Source organism: Salminus brasiliensis, chromosome 1 (assembly GCF_030463535.1).
Source record: "Salminus brasiliensis chromosome 1, fSalBra1.hap2, whole genome shotgun sequence".
In the NCBI taxonomy this organism is placed as follows: domain Eukaryota; kingdom Metazoa; phylum Chordata; class Actinopteri; order Characiformes; family Bryconidae; genus Salminus; species Salminus brasiliensis.
In genome coordinates, this window is record NC_132878.1 from 79,228,191 (window position 1) to 79,254,029 (window position 25,839).

General features: G+C 38.7%; 2 protein-coding genes and 1 non-coding gene across 3 annotated transcripts in view; all 3 read left to right on the forward strand.

Moving 5' to 3' along the window:
* map3k15 (mitogen-activated protein kinase kinase kinase 15) overlaps positions 1–2,195 on the forward strand; it is a 41,097-nt gene extending 38,902 nt beyond the window's left edge. The window contains exon 31 of the mRNA XM_072658193.1: positions 1,327–2,195. Coding sequence (XP_072514294.1) covers positions 1,327–1,423 — 97 coding nt within the window. The 3' untranslated portion in view covers positions 1,424–2,195. The remainder of the gene's footprint in view (positions 1–1,326) is intronic.
* Positions 2,196–16,124: 13,929 nt separating this feature from the next.
* ccl20b (chemokine (C-C motif) ligand 20b) lies at positions 16,125–18,801 on the forward strand. The gene is made up of 4 exons (XM_072658204.1): positions 16,125–16,255; positions 16,858–16,960; positions 17,424–17,501; positions 18,139–18,801. Exons 1-4 carry the CDS (start codon positions 16,183–16,185, stop codon positions 18,182–18,184), a joined length of 300 nt encoding a protein of 99 aa, XP_072514305.1. The 5' UTR covers positions 16,125–16,182; the 3' UTR covers positions 18,185–18,801.
* A 3,426-nt stretch (positions 18,802–22,227) lies between these two features.
* On the forward strand, positions 22,228–22,300 carry trnak-uuu (transfer RNA lysine (anticodon UUU)). The gene has a single exon. It is a non-coding gene; the product is annotated as a tRNA-Lys (tRNA).
* The last annotated feature ends 3,539 nt before the right edge of the window (positions 22,301–25,839 follow it).

Here is a 25,839-nt window from a genome sequence, read left to right on the forward strand (position 1 = left end):
AGTTTCAAACTGTAATCTGACCTTCAGATTCCAGTGTTTTCGCCTTTTCTCATTATAAGATTGGAAGCCTGGAAGTCTTGTGTGATTGGAAATGGAAATTGTTGTCAACGTGTCAGAGGACTGAAACAATTTTAGTGTGGAAAAGCCGTGCTGCTATCACAAATATCAGCTTGTTTAGAACGCTCGCTTCTCGACCAATCAGATTGTGAGGTCGGAACTGACTGTTGGATTGCATGCCATAACATATAAGGATACATAGATACTATGACATGGGTATTTTGCCGTCAGTTGATAGCATATATGAACACGTCGTTATGGAGGCAGCCAGATGCTCTGGTGCACTTATTTATGTGATGGCATTCATGTTGGTATTCGTGGTTGTGTACAGTACAAGTTTCAACCTGAACTTTGTTTCTATGGCCGTATCTGATTGAAGTGGTGGGCAATACAGCAAGGATAAGGAAGGGTTTATCTGCTGTTATTGGATTAACGGTGTCTGCCATTGCTGTGAGGTTCTGATTGCATTCAGTGGCATGAGCGTTAATGAGGTCAAGGTGTTGAATGACCACCTTATCTCCTCCTTAACTCCTCTACTTATCCCAAAAGTATTGGATGGAGCACCATTATTCCAGAGAACACAGTTCCACAGCTCAATGCTGGGCGGCTGTATACCCCTCTACCCCGCGCTTGGTATTAGGCATGGTGCCAATAGGTTCATGTTTATCTGCTCTAGAGTGTCCTATTCTATTGGTAGTACTTTTCTACAGAAACCTGACAAGCTGTGTGTGTGCATTTGCACATCTGTGTCAGCAATGGGTGCAGCCTAAAGTAGCTGAATGCATTTTTTGGAGGAGGTGTATACAAAATTTGGACACACATCGTATCAAGTACTTGGTTCACTGCCCAAATATCCTACGTCTGAACGTTATTTTCAGTGTTGCCTTTCCAACTTAGTATTTTAGTATTAGTATTTTACTCTGGACAGTTATTAGTGGGCAACCCTGTCATAGATTATTGTTGATAAAGCAGTGACTCCAAAATACAGTACGATAACATACACCAGTGTTTAGTAAATAAGTAACTTTACTGTTCAATCATTTTCATCATTTTTAATTGTAAAAGCAGCTCCCTACTACAGATTTTGCAGAGTTGCCAAGTGCATGTAGAGTATTTGACCACAGCTTGTTTTTGTCTGTTTTGTAATTATTGTAAGGCAGCACTTCATCTGTTTCAGTGCAAATGCTAAATTGTGTGTCGAGCAGCGGCAAGCAGTATGTCTTTGACCCAGCACATGTTTTTAAATATGTGTATGTGTGTGTTTTACAGTGGTGGGGTGCTGTGCCGTATATGGAAGGCCATCCAGAGGCATCGCAGCCGAGAGCAGAGGAGAATAAAGAGCAATGAGCTGACCTCAGAGGGATGAGTAGAGCTTCTCAGTCTCATGGACCTCTGAATCGACATGACACTTGTGTGCCGATCACAGCCTGTTGAAAACACATGCAGTTGTTAAGAACCCTCTCCGAGCGAGTAAAGGACTCGCTCGACTGGGCCGTGTATGTGAACGTTCCATTCTGTCATTTCCCTTGGCACTTCGGATTTGCATGGAGAGCTATTTTTCCGCTCTCTCTGAACTTTCCATTGAGTTTTGTGCTTCATCTGACCTTTCTGTGGGAAAGCATCAGTTTTACCATGAATAACTGAGGCCTTTTCTTTACCTTATAATGTGTTGTTATAACGAGAAAGGGAGATGACTGTACGTGTACTTCCTGCAACATGATCCATGTCATTTTTCCGACATTTTTTCGGCAGTCATTCCTTGTAGAGTTACGCTGTTACTGACGTCTACTGGTAGTCATACAAAACACCTATAAACCTCATCTGAAAAGAAATCTGTTGCCAAAGGGTGAGAATCACTTTCTGATTAGACGTTTTTCCTTCTGGCAGACATCTGACACAACGAGAGACTCCTGTCAGAGCAAATGATTTTAGAGCTTTTTCAGAAGAACCCTGAGATGCAGACTTGAACTGATGAGCTCCAGAGTTACTGGCAGTGGCCCTTTTCTTGCAGTACTTAACACAAGTCCGTGAAGACTTTGAATCCTGTGGTGTTTTAACTTTTCTGCAAAGTATAGCCCCACTATACTTTAATGTAAATATGCTGTGTGTGTGTGTGTGTGTGTGTGTGTGTGTGTGTGTGTGTGTGTGTGTGTGTATGTATGTATGTATGTATGTGTGTGTATATATATATATACACACACACACACACACACACAGACGTAAGTATAATTCTGAATGTAGAAAGACAGAATAAATACATCTAAATCCTGAATATATAAATGTAGATTAAAACACATTTGTTAAGGGGTCAATCAGTTTTTTTAAAGGGCTTATTATGAGATATTTGAAGAGCATTATATTTGAATTGTTTGGCCCAAACCAAAGTTTCAGAGAAATCTTAACATATCAGCTATTACAAGTAGTTCCAGTAGTCATGTTTATTTATAGCGTACATTTAAAACAGCAGATGCTGAACAAAGTGGTATTACAGTCCGATAAAACAAATCGTCCTTAAAGAGAATGCAGTAATGCATGGAAAGAAGGCATGTGCACTCTGAATGAGGCTGTGTTCATGAGGCATTTCTTTAGTATAGTAACGCTCCTTGCTAGATTGTTGTAGGCATGTTTGTGTGCTCTATAAATTCATTCACACATGAAATCTCATTAGCAAAAACTGCCAGCGGTTGATGATTTTAATCTATGTACGCTGTAGAATTTCTTAAGTTTTTATTAAAGCAGCTGGTGTCTTACTGCATCATTCAAGCTGGATTGTTCAGCTTTGGATGCCCTCTGACAGCAGCAGTTTCCCCTCAGTTTTGTTTAAAATCCACATGACCGACTGAGGCCTGGCTCCACATCATGTCTAACTGGCTGATGTATGGGTACATCAGAGGTTCAGCTCTGGTTGTCCATGTTGTTTTTACTGATATCAATGCCAGTGTTCTTGTGAGCACTGCACCATTTTCATATCTGAGCAGCCTTAAGAGCTAATGAATGAATGAATAGGCAGTTGATCATGGGGAAGAGACAGGAGGAAAAAAAAACAAGACCAGACAAGCCTAGTTTTGCTGAACTGCCATCAGCTGCAAAGCTTTTGTCACACAAGCATACTATCAGCACACACTGATACTATATTTTAGTAATGCATAGGCAGTCATTCATGTGGGTCCAAAATACACATCCTTCTAATTAAAAGGCCTCGCGAGTCATTTTGCCTTGGGCGTAATGGCCTGTGTTTGTAATATGAGGTCTATTATGATTCATTCAGTTTCATGTCACCCTGCCTAATAATGAACTCAGGGTGTCCCAGAACCTTTTAGTACTATACTACAAATACTATATATATATATATACACACAAATTCTGTAATCATTGTTTATCAGTTTATTGTGTAGGGAGGATTAAAAAAGTAGAAGGAAGACTTCACTCCTGCCGATGCACAGCTCTCCTCGCATTGCTGGAAAACACAGATTAAACTTACTCCGCCAAGATAAAAATGGGTTTCAAAAGTCCCTGTGTTGTGGCCATGTTTAAGGATGCACTGTATGTTGTGGGAAGACAAGTCACCGATTTGCTGAATGTTGTTGCCTCAGCATTAGAAATTGAATGTTCTTAAACTGCAGGAACCACCCACAGAATGTGTTTGAGGAGAATGGCCTCATCACAATAATATTTCAAGCAAGTAGATGGGTGGCCACTGGCTAGACCCCCTTACTCACTCGGTCTTAGTCAGGCCTGATGGCAAAAGCGTCTTCTAGGCCGGTCTCATGCTGATGAGAATTTGTGTCCTCGGTGCACGTGCCAACATGTTCTTTTGTTTTTGGACACCAATAGGTCGCATAGTCAGTGCTGCTGCACCATCTCTGCCTGTTCAGTCACGACCTTCACAATATGTCCTTAGCAAGTGCGCTAATGTTAAGGCACTCGTGTTTTGTAGTAACAAGGTGGAATATCCATAAAATCACTGGATGGTTTCATTGGATGGTTAGCCTGCCTGCATGTGGTAGACTAGGGTTTGATTCCACAGCAGGACAAGCAAACCACACTATACCAGTAAGAGTCTTCGGGCAAGACTACTAAAGGCTACATTTGTCTACCTGTGTAACATGATTCAAATAAAATGCACCAAAATGCCTCAGCCAAATGCCAAATATGCAAATGTGTACTTGTGCACACACCTATTGGAAAAGACATTTGAATGTGAAAAGCCTAATTAGACAGACCTGTCGATAGGGGCTTACTTAACACTTCAGCAATAATTTAGTTCCCTTTGCATCTTTACATTTGCTACTCTTGCAGTGCCACAACTACAGGCGTTTTCATACCTATGGATGATTTGTTCTGGTCTGAACTTTGAATTTGTAAATTTGGAGCATTTTTCATTTGATTTTCTTTTTTTTTTTCCCCACAAGGAAATACGCAAGTGAACCGAAATGCGTCACAACAAAACCACATGAGCACGTTCTCTTCACTTATTGGTCAGGACTGTCTGGGACAGGAGCAAGAAAGTCAATAATGTAAATACAGTAAAGAAGGCCTGGACTAGACTACAATAAAGAAGGCCTTTGTTCTGGACTAGTGCATTTTAACATAAGAGAGATGACAGAGCTGGCATTTGTTCATAGTTCTGGTAATTATCTGGGCAACAAACCAGGTGAAATGCAAACAAACATGACTACAGAAGCTATTTAGCTCAAACCTGTGAAGTTCACCTGATAGTTGGATCAGATCACATTCTAGCAGTTGTGTGTTTTCTATATTCACATCTGCCCAAACAAACTGCACCAAGGGTGAAAATGAACCAGTGTCTGATTTAACCAGCCTAAAAAGTGCAGGTATGAAAACAACCTTAGAGTGAGTCGATATTATGAAGAGATACAGTTTTTCACATCAAATTTGAAGGTCACTGATGAAAAATGTGTTCTCTATACTGGAGTTTTTATCTGAATTGTATCATATATTCAGGAGTTATGTTTACACAGTGTTCAAAGGTTTGGAATCACTTGCCATAATAATTACAACACAATAAAAACTATACCTTGTTGATTGATATTACAAACTATTTGCAAAGAATTTTTTGAAACATTTGTTCAAAAAAAAAAAAAATTAAATGGTGATGTGAAGTTTTTGTCAGTCACCACACATCTTCATTTTTATGTCCAGTTTGCTAGAAACCTAGTAAAAATCAATTAATCCTAATGAATCATTGATTCCAAATTTTTTTAACACTAGTGTTTGGATTCAGATGTATATATTTATGATTTGCATATGTTTATATGTCTATATGTTCTATATGATATGGTATGTGAAATCTTGTGTGTTTTATAAGGACTGTCTGGACAAAAGTCCAGCAGACCTCTCGGACCAGGGCTAAAAAGCCTCATGAAATGATAAGCCATTCGGATTGGAGTAATTCTAGTACTAGCACTCTAAACCAGTACACTCTAAGGTACAAACTTTGTTCATGTACTACATAGTTTCACCCAAAAAGCGCAATGCTGTGGAGCTCGTCATCACAAGGAAGACATTACAAGTATTACAAGCCTTTAGTACCCTGCTGGTGTGTGGTAACAATCTTTTTCAGGAGTGGTTTTGTCATGTTCCATCAAATTCTTAGCTTATCGCCATCACAAGCTATTGCTCACTGCCTTTGCAAATGGAAACCAGGCGTTTCACAAAGCCACATCTGCTCGTGCAATCGAGAGTTCCTACCGAGAGTAGGAATGTAAGACTAGTGTAATAAATTCTGTTTCACAGTCCTATCTTCTGATTTATTAACCCTTATTAATACTGCCAGAGTCTGAACTGAACAGTCAAATCACAGACTTTTAAGACCAAAGCACTGGAAGTGCCGGAACCTGAACCATTAATGTGCATTTTCTTGATTCCGCTGTGTGAATTCCTCTGTGAATTTTGGTATTCGTCTCCTGTGAATTAATCTGTGTTTTTTTTTATCCGTTTTGTGATTGTGTTGATGTTTAGAACATGTGTGCTTCTGTGCCTTTTAAATTATTATTGTTATTATTATTATTATTATGTGTGTGTGTGTGTGTGTGTGTGTGTGTGTGTGTGTGTGTGTGTGTGTGTGTCTTTGGACTTTTTGACTAGGTTTTTAAAAGGTTTTTGACTACTATCTGAGGTCATTTCTTAGAAAAAAAAAACAACACCGGAATACTAGTATATGCATCAACCAGTGGAATCTGCATCAACTAAAATGTTAAAAAATTGTTAGAGCACCCAATAAACTCTCTTTATTTTCAACTTTCTCAACTTTCCACTTGTTGACTTGTTGTACATGTAAACATCTTCTGTGAACAGACTTCTGTTCCCCACACACATGCATTCTTTCGGAGGCACTCTTGCTGTGTTGCACAATCTTTACAGAACGTTACCGTCCCATTTAACCCATCGGATATGTGTTGATCATATTTATGTTTTGGTGGTGGTGTTGTAAACCAGTTAACGTCAGTCAGTAGTCAGCAACACACTCAGTGTGGCATTATAAACCTCTGTAAATGATAATACTCTACTACAGTTTCACGCAAGTTACAAACTAATGTTTTACTCAATGTACGTTTTCAGAAAGAAAATGTGAGTGCAGTGTAGGGGTGCGTGATATGATGATAATTTATCAAAATCATGATCATTTTGTTATTGTGATACAAGCGTGCCTATCGCGGATATCCTTAGTGCTTCACTGACCAACTGCACATTTCAGTACGGAGAGTGGAGTTAGTGCTGTTAAACTGATGGAAGTGCAGCAGACTTTAAATAGACCGTGCACTGAGGCGATGGGTATTGAACAGCAGTTTTTTATGAATGCTTCACTACTGATGCATGTTGTCTGCGTGTCAAAAATATTGAGATAAATATTGTGCATCATAAAATTCATCATAAGTTTTTTTTAATATTGTGATATTTTAACCATATCGCCCACCTCTGGTGCAGTGCTATAAGTTTAGGCACATGTGTTTTTAATGTGTTTACCAATGGAAAGTTCACAAAAATGTTTTCTGTGGAATATTTGCTTCCACTAGTGTGTCATTTGACCTGGGGTGCCCAACCTTTTGCATAAGACCTAATATAGCAAATATCTAGTAAATGTTACCTGAGCTTTGAACTTGAATTTCAGATTCAAGGCACTGTTTGACTTCAGAATGAGCAGATTAAGTTAAAATAAATGTGGGGAAAGTGGAAATGCATGGACTCTAACTAAACATTGTATATTTTGACTACTAGAGCATTTTGGCAAAAGTTATTTGGTTATTATACAATTTCTCAAAAGGTTGGACCTCTGTAATTGTTTGTAAACCTCATCCAACCAGGTAACAGCAGCTACCAAAGAAAGCATTTGTGGGCATGGATAGGTTAGCACTCTCTCTCTCTCTCTCTCTCTCTCTCTCTCTCTCTCTCTCTCTCTCTCTCTCTCTCTCTCTCTCTGGCTTGCTGTCTCGCATGCTCTGAATACATGAAATTGATCAGCAACTTAAATGCATTGGTTCAGTTCAGCAAAACGAATTAGATTTCGACTGCCACCAGTTTGATCTCTGTAAATATGCACGTCAAATGAACACTTCCTCAAAAAGACGTGTTTTCAAATGGAAAAAGTAATGGCGCTCTACCACTAGTGCATTACACACACAAGCACTCATTTGCGCGAGGCCATGCAGGGTCATGTAATTACACTGTCATGTTTGAATGCTTGTGCTTTGCTGGATACTGTGGCATTGTAAGCAAACCCAGCCTTTCATTTTTGCAGATTCTGAAACCCAGGTACCGGGTCTGCCGGGGCCTAAGTGTTGTTAGCAATCCCAGGTGCACGTTTAAGGGTTAAGACTCTATCACAAGTTAAGTTGCAATCGATGGGATGTCTTACTGGTTTGGCCACATTCCTGCTTATTTTCTTTCAGGCCTTCTAGAACAAAGTCTCAGGTTTTTTGTGCAGCTGGTTTGCTACTGACTAAGCAAATCAGTCATCATAGCCATTAATATAACTTGTCAGTTAGAGATTCTTCACAAAAGCAGACAAATAAATAGTTTCACAGCTCTAAACTATCACTGAAGTGCACTTCTTTACATAAACATGGCTGGAGGCTTCCACATTAAACAATCAGGAGTAGAAAGCATAGTAGGACACATGCAGTACCATATACAGTAGACGTGATATGCAATTAAACTGTATACCATAAAGCCATTGTTCTCAAAAGGGGTCCGCTAATGTTTTATGAACCATAATGAACTGTGACGTAGACTAAACATGTGTCACAAGAGGAGTGCACAAACGTTTGCCTCTGAAGTTTTACCATTCATTCCTGTGAGCAAAAATCACACCAAAAATCTGATGTTAAATCAAAAGCTGTATGCATACACAACATTCCTGATAAGACTGAACATGCTGGTTTGGTGGTTCTGTATCAAAATCTCGCATACATCAGGATGAGTCAGTGGATAAAAATCACAGAAACACACTGGGGGCAAAAATATAATATACAATAATATAATAATAATAATAATAATAATAATAATAATAATACAACAGCAACAGAGTTATAAATCGATGAGTGTCTGTAAACTTGTTTTCAGAAGAAAAAGCTTGGCAGCAAAAAAAAAAGACATTTACAAGTTTTTTTTTCTTAATATTTAATCATGCTCTTTCTGGCTGGGTTGATGGCGCTCTGACCCCTCATCACTCCCATTGTGATGCTGGCTGGTAGAGGTATCGATTGGCTGATGTATCAGATCGGCTTCCTCGTGATGCTGCATTTAAAGGTAAAAAAAGGTAAAGGTGCACGTATTTGTCACTGTACTATGTACAGCAAAATGTGTCCTCCGCATTTAACCCATCTGTGGTAGTGAACACTCACACACACACTAGTGAACTAGGGACAGTGAGTACACACACACCCAGAGTGGTGGACAGCCAACCCCAGCGCCCAGGGAGCAGAGAGGGGGAAGGGCCTTGCACAAGGGCCCAACAGTGGCAGCATGCTGAGCCCAGGTATCGAACCCCCAACCCTGTTATCAATAGGCATGCACTCGTCCAAACCCTCCAAAAGTGTTGGGAGCGTTGCAAGTGAATCCTTTTTAAGTGAGTTCTTTGAGTTGTCATGGGCCTTAACAACTAAAGTTCTGGAGAGCGCCTAACAGTAACGTCAGTAACCTCCCTCCGCAAAGTCTAATTTAATTTAATGTAAGCTGTTTAAATGTGTTCTTGGTCTGAATCACCTTTACAGCTCATGGTACAGACCATGGTTTCATACTCAGTGTGCTATCTAGAGCACCAAGGGCTCCACCTTGGAGCCTATACATTTCCTTACAACCCTTTCATATCAAATCCCTCAGAATGATTGAATGGCTGAATGGCTAAATCTCAACTATTGAACTCTGCAGAGAAACAGTGGAAATCCCCTTCCTCAGCATCTGAGATTAAGATTTCACTACAGTCACAACAACAATAGTGTTTTTCAGAACACAGCATTACCAAAACGGCATCCAGTGTTAAGAGTACATACATTCAGGTGCCTTCAGTTAGGGAAGGTATTTAAGGAGGAAGTGGCAGAGCAGTCAGGCACCAGTTGCAAGCCAGTATTACGTAGCTAATGCTCTTTAAATATTCCAGTTATGGGCTGTGAAGAATTTGTAAAGATTAGAGATAGGTTGCCATTATTAAGCACAGGCTCTTAGGGAATGTAAGACACGTCTATGTGTAATGTGTGTAAAGCTGAGCTACCTAGAGCCATACAGTATTAGCAGTCGCTGATAGTTCACATGTACACGGCTTTCTCTTTACCTCAGATGTAGTCAATTAGTCAAGAAATGTTTCCTTTAGTGTTGCTCTGGATCCATACACTATATATATATATATATATATATATATATATATATATATATATATATATATATATATATTGTGGCCATCCAATGAAAAATCATCTCCAAAATAATGACTTTATAGGAGAAGGCAAAATGCAATTAACGTTTTTACAAAGGATTTCTTTAGCTTTATATGTTTAGTGAGATCACCTCTATCTCCCAGTATTGTCCAAGTGAAGATCAAATGTCCATGTTTAAATATGGTAAACAAAAAAAAAGAAAAAACATAAAGGTATTTAAGGGGTGTCCTAACCTTTTTGTTCAAAATGACAGAAATGAGAGAAAATAGCTCTGTACATAATTGTGTATAAAATATATATTTGTCAGTAAATAAATGTTCAACATATTTGTAAAAATACACCCATCAGCCATAACATTAGTACTGACAGGTTAAGCGCATAACATTGATTATTTCAATACAATGGCAGCTGGGGTGGATACATTAGGCAGCAAGTGAACACCCAGTTCTTGAAGGTGATAAAGGTGTTAAAGGCAGGAAAAATAGGCAAGCATAAGAATCTGAGCCACTTTGACAAGGACCAAACGGTGATGGTTAAAGGACAGGGTCAGAGCATCTCGGAAACATCAGGCGGGTCTTATGGGATTTTTCGGGTATGCAGTGGTTTGTATTTACCAAAAGTGGTACACAGGACAACGGGGTTATGAGCGCCCAAGGGTCACTGATGCATGTGGGGAGCGAAGGCTAGCCTGCTGGTATAAATGATCTGAATCACTCGAAAACAATGAGATGTTTAATAATTAACATTGTACTTACTGTCTGACCTTGAGATGCTCCTTATAGTCAGAATAGTTTTGACACACACACGCGCACACACACACACCACAAGCCAGTTTTCTTTGATTATACAGCTGCTCAGGTGACCTGTGATAAATAGGATGAAAGACTCTGAAAAGTAAGCTATGTTGTTTTCATTCTTGCTCATTCTTGCCCCCAAACCCAAACAAACCCAGCCATAGAGTTATATCAGAGCTACGTATAGCAACACTTTATGGTTTTTGGTACTTTGTTAACCTTGTTCAGCCTGTTCTTCCCCACGGGACCATCTTAGAGCACGCATGTATTATTTGGGTGATGACCCACCACCCAAAAAATACCTGCTCTGAGATGGTCCTGTGGGGGTCCTGACCACTGAAGAACAGGGTGGTAGGAGACTAATAATGTATGCAGAGGAACAGATGGACTACAGTCTGTAACTATAGAACTACAAATATGTCCAATAATGTAATAATGGACCTATATGGCAAGTGGAGGTGACATAATAGACCGGGTTTATTCTAAACCTGGGGTGGCTTTTTTTGTTTTATCTATCTATCTATCTATCTATCTATAATTTCTTATGTGATTATATATATATATATGTATATAGCTTTGGACAAGCTGGCCTAAATAACTATGTGCTTGCTTCAAACCTTGTTGCTTGTTTAGTAATCTTAAACAAAGACTTCCTTATGTAGTTAATGACACCAAATGACAATATTATCTACATGGAAATGATCTGACTCTACTGCACAGACAGTAGACAATAGCCATAAAGCAGTATTAGCGGTCATCTTAAAGCCTGAACTTTGTGTTTTGTCCCTTTTGGAAAAGCCTTGTAACCTTGTGGAAAAGCTCCAGTACTTAACTAATAAAGCTTCAACCGTCAGACTTTACTACATCTCAGGTGAGGAGAGAGTTGTAAAATTTGGGCAATGTATCAAAGCACATGCAAGAGTATCTTACAAAAATCAATAACATCTCACACAAGATGAAAACTTTACAGCCTTCATAAAGTTGACAAAAACCTACCTGATGGAAACAGCACTAAGATAGAAACTGCACTTCTGTCTTGTGGTCCAGGCCACAATACTCTGACTTAATTTATCAGATGACAGAGAGTGGAAAGGGCTGCTGTCGTGGCATGTAAGATCTGAGCTGATACTGCTGGCATTCTTTAGGTACTTCTTATAGTAGGTGTCAATCTTAGGTGGAAGAGCTGCTCTGGTGGTGAACTGGGAGAGCCTTGATATAAGAAGTGGCACTTATGAGGAAATAGGAATTATGGGTGGTCACTGAAAACAAACTTTAAAAACATATTATGTTTTTTTTATTGATCTATTTGGCAACTTTAGCCTCAAAATGGCAAATTTCTGTCTTCAGTATGACTAAAGGTGCAGCACTGTCAAGTCACAGGGTGGCACTGCAGTGGACAGATTCACCCCATTAAACACAGGTTCCGTATCATACCTTAAACTGTACACTACATGGACATAAGTGTTGGGACACCCACTCATTCATTGGTTCTTCTGAAATCAGTGGTATTAAAAAGAGTTTATCCTGCTTTTGTTGGACTAACTGTCTCCCCCGTTTCAGGAAAGGCTTTATACTAGATTCTGGAGCAATGCTGTGAGAATCTGATTGCATTCAGTGACAAGAGCATTAGTGAGGTCAGGATGTTGGATGATCACCACCCCATCTCATCCACAACTCCCTAACTCCTAACTCACCCCAAAAGTACTGGACAGAGCACCATCCATCATTCCAGAGAACACAGCTCCACTGCTCCACAGCTCAATGCTGAAGAGCTTTATACCCTTCTAGCCCATGCCTGGAATTTTCACTGTGACCTAACTTGCTGTGGATTAGAATGAGGTTCCTCACTTTAAACTTAGATATGTATTAGTTCCTTTTGGCTGTGTGTTAAACTTAGCAACAGTAGTCAAGCAGCAGGAAATTTTGCATGATAAAGGTTATGTTGCTGGTAATTTGCCATTTCAAGGGTAGAGCAGCCTAAGCCTAAACACAGTAACAATGACAGTTAGCTACATTTATATTGAAGTGTCTGTTTAATATACAGGTAGATAAATAGAATACATTATGGTCTATATTTTATTTCTGCTGTTAAGCTGCTGAGGTTCTGCACTGAAAAAAAAAACAAAAAAAAAACAGAAACACAGTCCTTTCCACTGACATCTCTAGTAATCATCAGCATCATTCAAATGTTCTAAATTGTTAATTAACCATGTTGTGGATATTGAAACCATCTGCACCAGGTGGGTGAGTAGTTGTCAGCCAGCCAGCACTGGGGCGTAGGGCCCTCGTATTAATGTGGGGTATTTTTTCACCTTTTCAGCGTCACAGACATATTGAGTTCACTCCTTTAAAAATGTAGCATTGTTATTTTTGTGAGAGAGGCAATTCTTTAAAGGAAATGAGGTCTGGAATGACTGATACTTCAGTATTGATTCACACGTCCTTTTTTAATGGTCAGGCAGTGTTTTACAGACTGCACCAAATGTAAGGCCTTCAGTTTTGTAATCTCAACTCTTATCTCGGTTCAGATTACAACATACTTGAGAAAGGCCACAGATTTGGCTATTAGCACAGGCCACGGCTTTAACACACTCTAAACATTCCAAATATATCTTAAGATATATTCTTATCTTCCATAAGAATGGAAAGTACACATAGTGGGCGTGGTTACAAAGTGTTTCTCACTGAGAGCTATTTTTAGCCTCACTGCTGAAGGAAACTAAATGGTTTTGATGATGTTCATAAAGTTAAGAGGAACACCTACGTAAATGCGAACACTATTTTTGACACAACTTTTTTTATTTTTAGCAGCAGCACTGAGGACACGTCTCCAGTTATTAATAGCAACTCTACCTTTCCTTGACCTCTTATTGTGTCCAGAAGTTTGCATATGACTGTGTCTGTGAATGTTTTACATGGTTAAGGCATCTCTTGATTATTTAGTACCATGATGGCTGAATGCTGCAATTATTTTTCTTTATTGTTAAAATAGCTAAAATAATTGTTTAAAATTTCAGTTTCTCTGTTCCATCAAAGTCAAGTGTGATTGTTTATGCTGTGGTTTAATGCCATTTTAAATAGCTTATTCTCTTATTCTCTGTAAACCTGGCAGCAGCACCGTGACTGTATAACAGTGCAATTGCAGAGCTAGAATAAAATCAAATATAACTCTTTAGGCAATCATTTTTATTATAATGCAGAATGATTATAACAGTATCATACTTTAAAGACAATTACAAAGCTCCCATTGTAAAAAAAACCCCCAAACATTTAACCTTTATCCGCATGTCACAAAACTCAAGCAATTTTTATGCCTGTGTTATGTGCTAATTATGTAATTTAATAAACTATTCCGATCATTTTGCAGTAACTGTAACCTTTCTCCCATATATTTACTTTGATTGACAAATATTTGGTGTGCTTTACATGCATTACCTTACAGGCATAATAACCGGTTTAGTCATTTCTTCTGTAACTTGGCAATAAACCAGATTTTAACACGCACGAAAATGCTCTGAAATCTTTCTGGGTTTTTTTCTACAGTTGGATCATATTACAACTTGCTTCTGATACTCATTCAGGCAGTGACTGTGGTTATACGTTGCATTTACACAGTTACATGTACGTAGTAGAAGTAGAACTGAGGTGTATGTTCCTGAGTTTTTCAAATAAATATCTTGCTGAGGAAAGGAATCTACTTGTGTACTGAGTTTTAGTCATTGGGCCTTATTTTACACCCTGTGCAAGGCATGTCATAATGCTCATTGCTATCTTACACCCTGCCAACAGTCTATTTCCCCCCTTCCGCCTGCGTCGTTTATCTACGCCGATGGTCTTGGTGGTCTCAAAATGAGGTGTGTTCAGGTAAATTTCTGGCATGTTGCTATCCGGCGATGGAAAACACAGGTGCGCCACTGACTGAAAACAACTTAGGCAGACGTCAACAGTCAGGCCTTCATTGCTTGGTAGTGAACTGTCAACACAGGCGCGTGCCAAACGTGTGTAAACCCCTGCTTTACACCACTGAAATGGCAATTCGGCAAAGTCAGACCGAACCTGGCTATTAAAGGCAATGGCAAGTGACACACTGATTGGTTTATTGTAACATGTAACGCCCAAAACACACCCATGAATAATTAAGAGACTTAGTACATGCCTTTTGTGCATTTTGAGCCGCGCAAGGCGTACTTTTAACTTCGTTACGATAGCAAAGACATGCCCTAAATCAAACTGGTTGACGGCTCGCCAAAAGATCTCTAAAATAGGGCCCATTATGTTCTTTTCCTTTTTTTGTTCCTTTCATTATGTCACACAGTTGACTGATTGTGCACACAGCAGGTCACACAGCAGACCTTTGACCTTTACATTTTCATGTCAGACCATCAAACTTCCTCTCTGGTGCTGACACAGTTAATCAGTTTCTTGAGTGTTTTTGTAGCTGCTATGTTTGTGTCAACTTAAGCTGTTTTTTTAATAAAACAATCCTCTACCAATTAATTATTTATGTACTGATTTACGCCTCTCCATTCACCTCTATACGTTTACTTCACAATTAATATTAATACAAGTACAAGCACACTAAAAGATAGCAAATCATAAATATGGTGACGCTCATATGGTATGTTTTTCTTTTACTTCTGTATAGTAGCTAAAACAACATTTACTGAAATGAAAGTCAAAAGACCAGAATGACAGACAGATTGTTTTGAATTTGAGACACCTGCACTAGTCTAACTGTAAGACTGTTCTCATGTAGTCTACAGAGGTGGGTGGAGAGGCCTAAACTTAACCTGAAGTAAAAAAACATTTGTCTGGGAAATAATGATGCGTATCTTTGCGAAAGTAAATAACTTAAGTACAAACATAGCAACTTAAAAGCTGCTTCCGTTCTCTATAGAACTGCAGAGCAACATCTTAGCATGTCTAGCACCTGCCAGCTGAGGGTTTCAAGTGTGTTCTCTTTTTTCTTGGACTCAATAACCAGAGTGCAGCCCATCATAATAGACCCTGTCGCCTGTGTAACCTAATGAAATTAAATATCAAAAAGAAATGCACAATATTATTGAACAAAATGTTGCATATGTGTTTCCTTCAGTTAAAAAAAAAGATTATTCGAGAGAAGGTTTGCAGATGTTGAAACATTACTACGTTACTGAGGTTAAACTGCAATTGTGTAAACAGGTCTGTATCTTCATCAGGAGGAATGAGGAAATTGGACTGTAAAAAAGCAACCATGCCTTTCACTTTTTATAGGGCCATTTGAAATAGAGAGATGAACATAACTCCAAAAAAACCAAACCACATGATCAAAAGGGGAAGTACCTGAGGGTTAAAGGCTCACAAAAAGGAGTGATATATTCGCTGCTGTATAACTGCGGGAGGCTCACAGATTCAGAGCTCCACAGAGAGGAACGTGAGAGGAACATAACACCATAGCCATGGATAAATTTTACTCTGGAATACTGTTGTTCATTCTCATCTTCAGGGCCTTCATCGTTGAGACACAGACTGGTAAGTCTGTGTGTGTGCATATATATATATATATATATATATATATATATATATATATATTATTTTTATATATATTTATTTATTATTTTTATTTTTTTACTTGATTTTTTTTTTTTTGTGTTTGTGTTTGTGTGTTAACTTAAATGATTGACTCTTATCCAAAGTATGCAGATGTTTATTGCTTTAGACCAATGTCCAACCAGTGGTTGGACTTTCATTGAAAGGTTTTCCATTCATTGAAAGGTTCTTTAGACCTAAAGTGGCACTGATTAGTACAGCAAATAGTTTTTTTTTTGCACATTTCTCTTATACAAACTCTATGTTGTCAATATTTTAAAGAAACTACATTACATCGTACATAATATATAATAGTAGATTGTAGGTTGTAATCAGGGGTGCCGAAGGGGGGGAGTTTTGGGGCCCAGTGTAAATCTTTACATGTGGCCAAAAAGATGAGTGTGGGAAGATAAGGTTAATTTGTGATGTTATAATGTCATCCTCCATGAAACATCATGGTGTTATACAAGCTATACTTTTCTGTATGTAAATCATTTTCTAAAAATGTAAATTGATCACTAACAGCAGCTTCTCTGACCTCACAGCAAGTTGCTGTCTTGCGTATAAAAGGAGGCCTGTCCGCTGTGCCCTGTTGAAGGGCTACACCATCCAGACCACCACCAGACACTGTGACCTGAAAGCCATAATGTAAGTGTTTAACCAAAACTAGAACACAGAGTGCCCTTAAAGTCATTAGCTGAACAGTTCTTTTTCTTCAATTAAACAACCTTCTCAAATGTAGTCAATCGGCCAAGGCATGTTTGGTGTCCAAGGATTTTTACAGGCATGCTTGAATCATCTGAGATAGGTTTGCTTAAGTGGATTTTATACAGCATACTCTATATAGCATATCTTTATCTTTAAACATGGACAAATGTAGGCACATTTCACCATTGCACAATGCTAATTGGTAAGTATTGTGTAGTTCCAGTGAAAAACTAAAGAAGCAAACCTGCTGTGCCTGATGGACTGAATCTGTAGTAATGGGGAATTTTCGCCAATGAGACGTTTGGCCTGACTGTCCTTTTCAGATACCGAACAGTGGAATAAGCTTTGATTTGGTTGTTGCTCATGTTTCACTGCTTCTTACTTCTTCTTTGTTTCACCACAGCTTTCGGACTTTGCACGGCAAGGTTTTTTGCGCTGACCCCAACATGCCATGGACACAGGAGAGAGTCAAATGCTTAGAGTAAGAGACAACTCATTATTCTTTAATCTTTAAACCAGCCTCTCATAAATGTGTTCATCATTAATTTTTGTTTAAGCATAAAATGTGCTTCTCCAGGCATGTCTAATTCCCTCTCTTTTGGGTCCTCTCATGCAGTGCTGTGGCAATTATTGCTTAAAAGTATCCCTCTTAGCAGTGAGGGTGTTTTTCATACATGTATCACAGTCTTTTGTTTATTTGTTTTGTTTATAAAGTATAAAAGTATAAGTCTATATATAGTCTATATGTAGAAGTCTATATATAGACTTCTGCCCAGTACTGTATGTCCATCTACTTGTTCCTTACTTATGATCCTAGTTGTGTAAATAAAAAAACTGATGTCCCATGACCCTTAAATAAAGGTGCCACAAAGGGGTCCTAGAGCAGTGTCACAGAAGAACTGCTTTTGGTTCCCTTTGGGTTAAGAGTCTTAAAATTGGTGGATAACCCTTACATCAGGTGAATGTTCCTTAGATCATGTTAAGGTTCTTCAGACTCCTTAGGACTTAGGGAAACAAAGTGGTTCCTCTCTGACATCGCTCTACGAACCCTTCTGGCAACTGTATTTTGAATAATGCTTTCCACTTGAACAGTTGTCTAACTGACCTTCTCTTTCTAGGAAGAAGGTTAAGAAGATGAAATCCAGTAGGAACTACATCGTCTGAAATGCTGAAATTATTCTTCTATTCACTATAAGAAGCCTGTGGCTGGAGGAAGTCTTCGCTATCCTGTTCTACACTGTCCTGACATCTTACAGATGTGCTGTACTTTATAAGTTCTGAAAACAATTGGCCCCTGAAGGGATCTGGCAGTCATGTCTTATGGACAGACTTATGTACTCTCGTACTCCGAGGAAGTTGTAAAATGTGATGATTTATTTCTTTTTAAACATAAGATGAATATTTTTTATTAAGATGAATATTTTTTTAATTTATTAATACATTTGTGTATTTTAATGCAAGATTGTAGGTGTTCTTATGGCTCTGTTGCTTTTTTGCTGTGTCAAAGCTGTGCTGTGGTAGCTGTGGCAGTGCTGTGCTGCTTTAAAATGTCAGATTAGATGTTGTGGTGTAGCAAGTAAGTTTCTCTAGGAACTGTTTTCCTAACCTAGTTCAATGTGAATAATGGATATTTAGTAGGTTCCCTATGAACAGCATTAATAAGCAGTGTTTTCATTTTGGGTTTTAGGTTCAGTGGCTGTAACTAAAGTGTAATGTGTACCATGTAATTACCTTTGTAATGAAATGTGTCTTTTACGTGTAATAAAAGTAAAAGGTTGATATTTGTACTCTCCTCTCTATTTTCATGTAATACCTCTAATCGAGTACACGAGGAACAGTACTGTGTTTAGAATCATTAACATTTCGTTAATGTGACAGAAAGATTGAGGCAGGCTGCATGGTCAGGACTTGCAGGGGTCAAAACATGGGCACACAAGCACCACAAGCCTGGGTAGTGTCATGAGTAAGACTCCACACCCCCACACAAAAAGGGAACTTAAATGGAGTCCTAATTGGTCCATAAATTACCTGCACCTGTGTGCCTGGAGTCAAGCCTCAGGTGAGAGACAGAGCCCAGCACTTGTGCATGGGCTCCCCACTGAGGCCAGCAGAGGGAGATCTTACAGTTAAACATGCCTTTTTAGTGTTAAATTTCATTATGTTGCACTGGTGTCAGCTTCTGTACCCCTTTGTGACTTCTCACACCACTGACCTTCAACATTTGTGATGAAATGTTTCCTCAGTGCAGGATATAGAAGAACTCATACTCATATCCAATAACAATAACTCACCGGACTGATTTTTGACTAAATGTGTATATTTCAGCACCACACCACCAGGTGGCGTGACTGTCGTACTAATAACCCACTTACTAAATGATGTCATAATTGCTTGCATTTACATAATTGCTTGCATTTACAAGTAAAGGTCAAAGTAAAGTTTTAAAAGTTTACTCTATGGACTAAAGTATTGGGACACAGGAGCTTTTATGACATCCCATTCTAAATCCATAGTCATTCATGTGGAGTTTGTTCCCCTTTTCAGCTCTAAGGTTTGGACCTCTGCAGTTATAGAGTCAGCAGAGCACTGGTGACTTACATGCACAAAGCTCTTCTTCACTCTGAGACCCTGCTCTGTAACTTTACGTGGTTTACCACTTCATGGCTGAGTTGCTGCACTTCCACTTTTCAATTATACCACTCCCAGTTGATGGTGAAATATCTAGAAGGGAAGACGTTTTACTAACTGACTTGCTGCAACGGTGGCGTTGTGTTACAGTACCATGCTGAAAGTCAGTGAGCTCTTTAGAACCACCCATTTTCTTTTCTTTAATGTGTGTAAAGGCAGACTGCTTGGCTAGGTGCTTGATTTTATATATGTATACATTATTGCCCTTTTTGACATAAATTGAAGTTGTGTCACAATTTTGCGACAAATGAATCAAATCCTTTTAAATTAAATTGAAAATGTGATATATATTTTTTTATTTAAATAAACCAACCAATGATCACGCTTCTTACATAAACACACTAACACAAACTCTGGGTTTTGTTTGTTTTTATAAACATTCAGGACTTTTTGGTGATAGACACTTTGGTTTCATGACCAGCAGTTCATCTACACTGTCTAATATGGGGCCTAAAGCCTCTACAGCTTTATGCTTTGGTGACAGAATCAAGGATAGGCTAGCATTCACCATCAATGGCAAGCTAACACATGCCTATACAGACTGTTGGTATTCAGGTGTGGTGCATGTATGCAGTAGCCAAATAGTTTAAGGTGCACGTGTTTTATGCCCTTTCGCAACTGTGGATTATAAGCTTTCACTGGAAAAAAAAGAAATGAGAATAACAGAGAATGATAAAATGATTATAGTGAAATACTACCAATCCTGTACCCTGCTTTTGTTCAGCCACATGGTTTGTGTCCGGTTGTAGCTTGGTTACAGGTGTGTTTGTAGGGTTACAATTACTTAGGTGACAAAACACTTGGTTGGGAAGGTTACTTTAAAATGTACATCAAAGGATTTTTACTTTAAAGGTAATCCAAAGGATTACTATAATAAATGAACATACTCTGATTACTTTCAGTTACTTGTGGATTACTTGTCTTTTTAAAGCCACATATTCAAACAAAGACAAAGGAAACCTGTCCTGTGTTTACACCAAATACCAAACAGGCTCATGCCCACATGACAAATATCCTCAAATCCCCTGTCTACTAAACTAGATATATCATTGCTGCTGGAGCAAAACCTTATATCCAAAATAGAGACTTCACATCTTATATTGTTCAGGCTATTGTAGCAAAATGATTTGATGCTAAGTACTGATTTATATGGGTCCATTTATCATTAAATGATCAAACATCTGACTGAAACAAACAGCTTAAACCAGCAGGAATTCCATGTTCATTTAAAGTGGTCGAAATTGGTTTATGATAGTCTGTTGCAGGTCTGGTTGCCTATTTTTTTTATAGCAGGGCAGTGTTGCAGGCAGCTGCCTATTGTAGATTACATAAGAAACCAAAAAATGATGTCAGTTAGGGCACGTGAACTAGTTTACGATTTAATCTATTTTCGTTATTTTGTGATTCATGTACATTATTAAAGTAACCCTCCCAACCCTGGATTTATCTTTTTTACTGTGATTAATACTGTTAGTACTCAAATATAATACAGACACACCTGCACCCTGCCTTAAAGGTCACACATTTCTGCATTTCATTCACATGCACTGTGTGAAACTAATCCACATGAAATCAGACATGTCCCACCCACAGGGTTTTTCCCCAGGGTTTTGTTTTTATATTGTATTGTAGGTCTATCGGCACCTGCAGACACAATTCAACATTTCCCATATATTTACTTATTGTCAAAATAATAAAAATAAACAAAAAAAAACAATTATTTTTTTCAAAATAATTTACCGATTTCTAAATTAAATTATAATATTGAAAAATGATAATATATAAAAAAAAAACATTAACGGTTTTATATATCGTTTTTAATTAAATAACCAGTAATTGTGCATGAAAGTGTACAGACGTGTAAAGGGTTTTTAAAAACGTATTTTGTACAACTGTACAACATTTGAGCACGTTAGAACAATCATAAGTTCTGTAATATTTACATTACTGTAATAAATGTATTTGTTGGATATGAAGTGGTTAATCGTCACTAAATCGGGACCAAGCAAGGGGCACAAGTACAAACACGCGCCGTGTTGCGCATGCGCGAACTGTACCTCGCTGAATGAACTGCCCCGGCAGGATTAGCTAGCTGCTGTTCAGTAATCGCCAAAATGTCCGTAATAAGCGAGTTACCTTCTCGTTTCTGTTGTGTTTTGAATAATACTAGTATCTAAATTACTTGCTGCTTCATACTACTCCAGCATAAAGTTTTGAGACGCTGGCTGATTTAGTCCTTTTTTCTTTTTTTGATGAGGACATGCTGTCCGGTTTGCAGCTGAGCTGTTGCTCTCTAACTTTGGCTATGGCGCTAACATACACTTATGTCCGCTCGACGTAGTTTTTCTTTCCTGCCATCGCTGCATAACGGCTCTAAAGACATTATGAATTCTCTGTAACTGGTTTCTAAAAGCACATCGAACCCAACAAACACAAAACCTCTTCCCTCTCCGCACAAATAGACCGTCGGAGCATATTACTGAAGTCTGAAGTGCTAAACGGACACGCCTCAGCTCAGAGCCCGGATAGCTCAGTCGGTAGAGCATCAGACTTTTAATCTGAGGGTCCAGGGTTCAAGTCCCTGTTCGGGCGGGTAAACTATTTGTTACCCCAGCTATCAATTAGCTTCCTCTGTTATCAGCTCTCCTTCATTTTACCCGTCAGCCCACATGCTAATCAGCTCTGCTAAGACTGTGAGCCATTAACCAGGCCAGCAAACAATAAATAAAACTTCATAAAAAAGTATTTGGACGCAGCTCATGACTTTTAAGGATCCTTCAGCCATTACAAGATTAAATGCATCTAGATTTTTATTGGTACCAAAATATTAAGTCTAGTCTCAGTCACCAGTTTGGATGTTGCCGGTATTAAGAAAATGCTCTCAGGTCAGATGCCTGTCTACAGCATCATTATTCAAGATTCAGAGAGTTTATTGTCATAAGTTACACTGTACAATAAAATCCTTACTTTGCAGGTTCTCCATTTACCAACAGAATCGTATAAATAACAATATAAAAAGAGAGAGACAGAATAAGTTATATGTATAATATATGTACCCCACTGATTTTGAAAGTTACTCTGACAAATAATTAAACAGTCTATGATTTTTATGGTAACTTCATTTTAACAGTGAGAGATGGAATATCAAAAAGAAAATTTAGAAAATGAAATAATACTTAAATAAAAAATAATTTGCATATCATTGAGGGAACTAAGTATTTGATCCTCTAAAAACCATGACTAATGTTGGCTCCCACAGACCACTGACACTCCCTAATCTCAGTGAAGTCGTTACCTGGATGAGAGACACCTGTCCCAAATTGTCACCTGTGTAAAAGGCCACCTGCCAAGAGACTCAGTGACATGCCAACATCGCCACCATGGGCAAGACTAAACAGCTGTCTAAAGATGTCAGGGACAAAATCGTTGACCTACACAAGGCTGGAATGGGCTACAAAGCCATAAGTAAGAAGCTGGATGAGAAGGTGACAAGTGTTGGTGCAATTATTCGGAAGTGGAAGAAGTTCAACATTACTGTCAATCGACCTAGACCTGGAGCTCCATGCAAGATATCACCTCGTGGAGTCTCCCTGATCATGAGAACTACAAAGGAGGAGCTGGTTAATGATCTCAAGGCAACTGGGACCACAGTCTCAAAAAAAAACAACATTGGTAATACACTGAGACGTAATGGTTTAAAATCCTGCGGTGCACGCAAGGTTCCTCTGCTCAAGAAGGCTCATGTCCAGGGCCGCCTCAAGTTCGCCAATGAACATATTAATGACTCAGAGAGAGACTGGGAGAAGGTTCTGTGGTCAGATGAGACCAAAATTGAGCTCTTTGGCCTCAACTCAACTCGACGTGTTTGGAGGAAGTAAAATACAGAATATGACCCTAAGAACACCATCCCCACCGTGAAGCATGGTGGTGGAAGTATTATGTTTTGGGGGTGTTTTTCTTTTAAGAGCACAGGCCAACTTCACCGCATCGAAAGGAAGATGAACAGGGCCATGTGTCGCAAAATCCTGAGTGACAACCTCCTTGCCTCTGCCAGGGCACTGAAAATGGGTCGTGGATGGGTCTTTCAGCACGACAACGACCCAAAACATACAGCCAAGGAAACAAAGGAGTGGCTCCATAAGAAGCATATCAAGGTCATGGAATGGCCTAGCCAGTCTCCTGACCTCAATCCCATAGAAAATCTATGGAGAGAGCTGAAGCTTCACGTTTCCAAATGCACGCCTAAAAACCTTAAGGATTTGGAGATGATCTGCAGAGTGTGTGCAAACCTTATAAAAAAACTACAAGAAGTGTCTGACTGCTGTGCTTGCCAACAAGGGTTTTGCCACCAAGTATTAAATGATGTTTTACTAGGGGGTCAAATACTTATTTCCTTCAGTGAAATTCAAGTTAATTTTTATTTCTCATTTCATGTAATTTGCTCAGTTTTTCTTTTGACTTAAAATAAAGCTGGCATAAAATTGAGACGTTTCTTTTTTTTTTTTTAAGTCAGTGGGGGGTCAAATACTTATTTCCTCCAGTGTGTGTGTGTGTGTGTGTGTGTGTGTGTGTGTGTGTGTGTGTGTATATATATAAATTACACACTAAAGTAAAGCTGGGTAAAAGAAAAACACAAAGTAAAGAAAGTTAGAGTACAGTGCAGTGTGGTTGCATGTGCGAGTGTAAAGTGCATTGTGCAAGTACAAAAGTAAACAGTATTGGTACAACAGTAGCAGACATACATGCGGTTGGCTTGTATTAATGGATGTATGTCAGAGTGGAACGGGGAAAGAGGTTTTCACAAGCCTAATGGCTTGTGGGTAGAAACTGTTCATCAATCTGGTTGTCCTGGACTTCACACTTACAATCAAAAGGTGGTCAGTCTGCAGTGTGCCGTCTTCTATGACATATATTTGATATTTTTTTCACTTCTGCATCTTCATTGCTCTTAAGGCCACCAACTTCACTTCCACATATCTTGTCAATATAGACATACTGTTGCAATACATATATTTTCATAGGAATATATGTAAATAGCTGTCTATTTATAGTTAAAATTTTTTGAAGAATTATTATAAGAATTCTATCCTTAACGTTGATAATTAGTATAGTTTACTATAGGGTACACCAACTATTATAGGTTTACTATTGCAGAGTGCATAAGACACAGTGGACACATTATACAGTGAACATATTATTATGATAGTACATATTTTAATGGAGAGAGATGTACAACACTACACTTTATATAATATTTATTGAAATTGTGTTTAAAATAATAATAATAATAATGTCCGTACCAATATAGATCATATTACCAGTTTATAAGTGTAAAACAGTAAAAATGAAGATACAAGGGTTTTGTTTGACAGCAACGAAATACTGGAGTATCTGATTTAACTCTGTCCTTTTCCTAACGCAGGGGAGTCCAGGGGAAGAGAGTTACAACACTACCGAAAATAGTGAAAGCAGCAGCACACCTGCAGCTCCTTATTTAGAAGCAGTGCAAGTTCCTGATGTCATTATACTGAGACTAGCATGATGCTCTTCTGCAGCTGTACTTTTCTCAGAGCACTGACAAAGCACTTGTGGAATATAAATGTACAAAACGAACACTTGTTTTCATCACAATATAAAAACATACTATGAAGTACATGACTGCAGCGGTTATAACTAAAATGGGACCCCACTCAAAATGGACCATACTTTCTTCTGGCTGGTCTTCCTATGCTCACCATCAGGCCCCTGCAGTTGATCCAGAATGCAGCAGCATGGGTTGTCTTCAATGTTTCTAAGTTCAGGCTTCCTGTAGCTGCTTCCCACATCAGATTCAAAACCCTGCCGTTGGCCTGCAAAGCCAAAAATGGACCAGCCCCTCCGTACTTAATGGCAATGGTCAAAAGTACGGCTCGACTTGACCCGCCATCTCTTAAGATCCACGGAAGACAAGCGTCCAGGCTTTTTTCTGTCCTGGCACCGAAGTATGGGTGTCTGAACGGCAGAGTCGCTCGCTGTCTTCAAGCACTGACTGAACACCCATTTCTTATAAGAGTACTTGGGCGAAGTGTAGTGTTAAGTAGTGTGGTCTCCATACTGACTTACTGATTTCATTTACTAGTATCTAAACCTAG

Excerpts from the sequence above, each read along its gene's own strand:
- ccl20b (XM_072658204.1), top strand. The coding sequence starts at position 16,183 with ATGGATAAATTTTACTCTGGAATACTGTTGTTCATTCTCATCTTCAGG. Across the intron at positions 16,256-16,857 it reads CATCGTTGAGACACAGACTG|CAAGTTGCTGTCTTGCGTAT; the intron begins GTAAGTCTGTGT and ends CTGACCTCACAG. Across the intron at positions 16,961-17,423 it reads TGTGACCTGAAAGCCATAAT|CTTTCGGACTTTGCACGGCA; the intron begins GTAAGTGTTTAA and ends GTTTCACCACAG.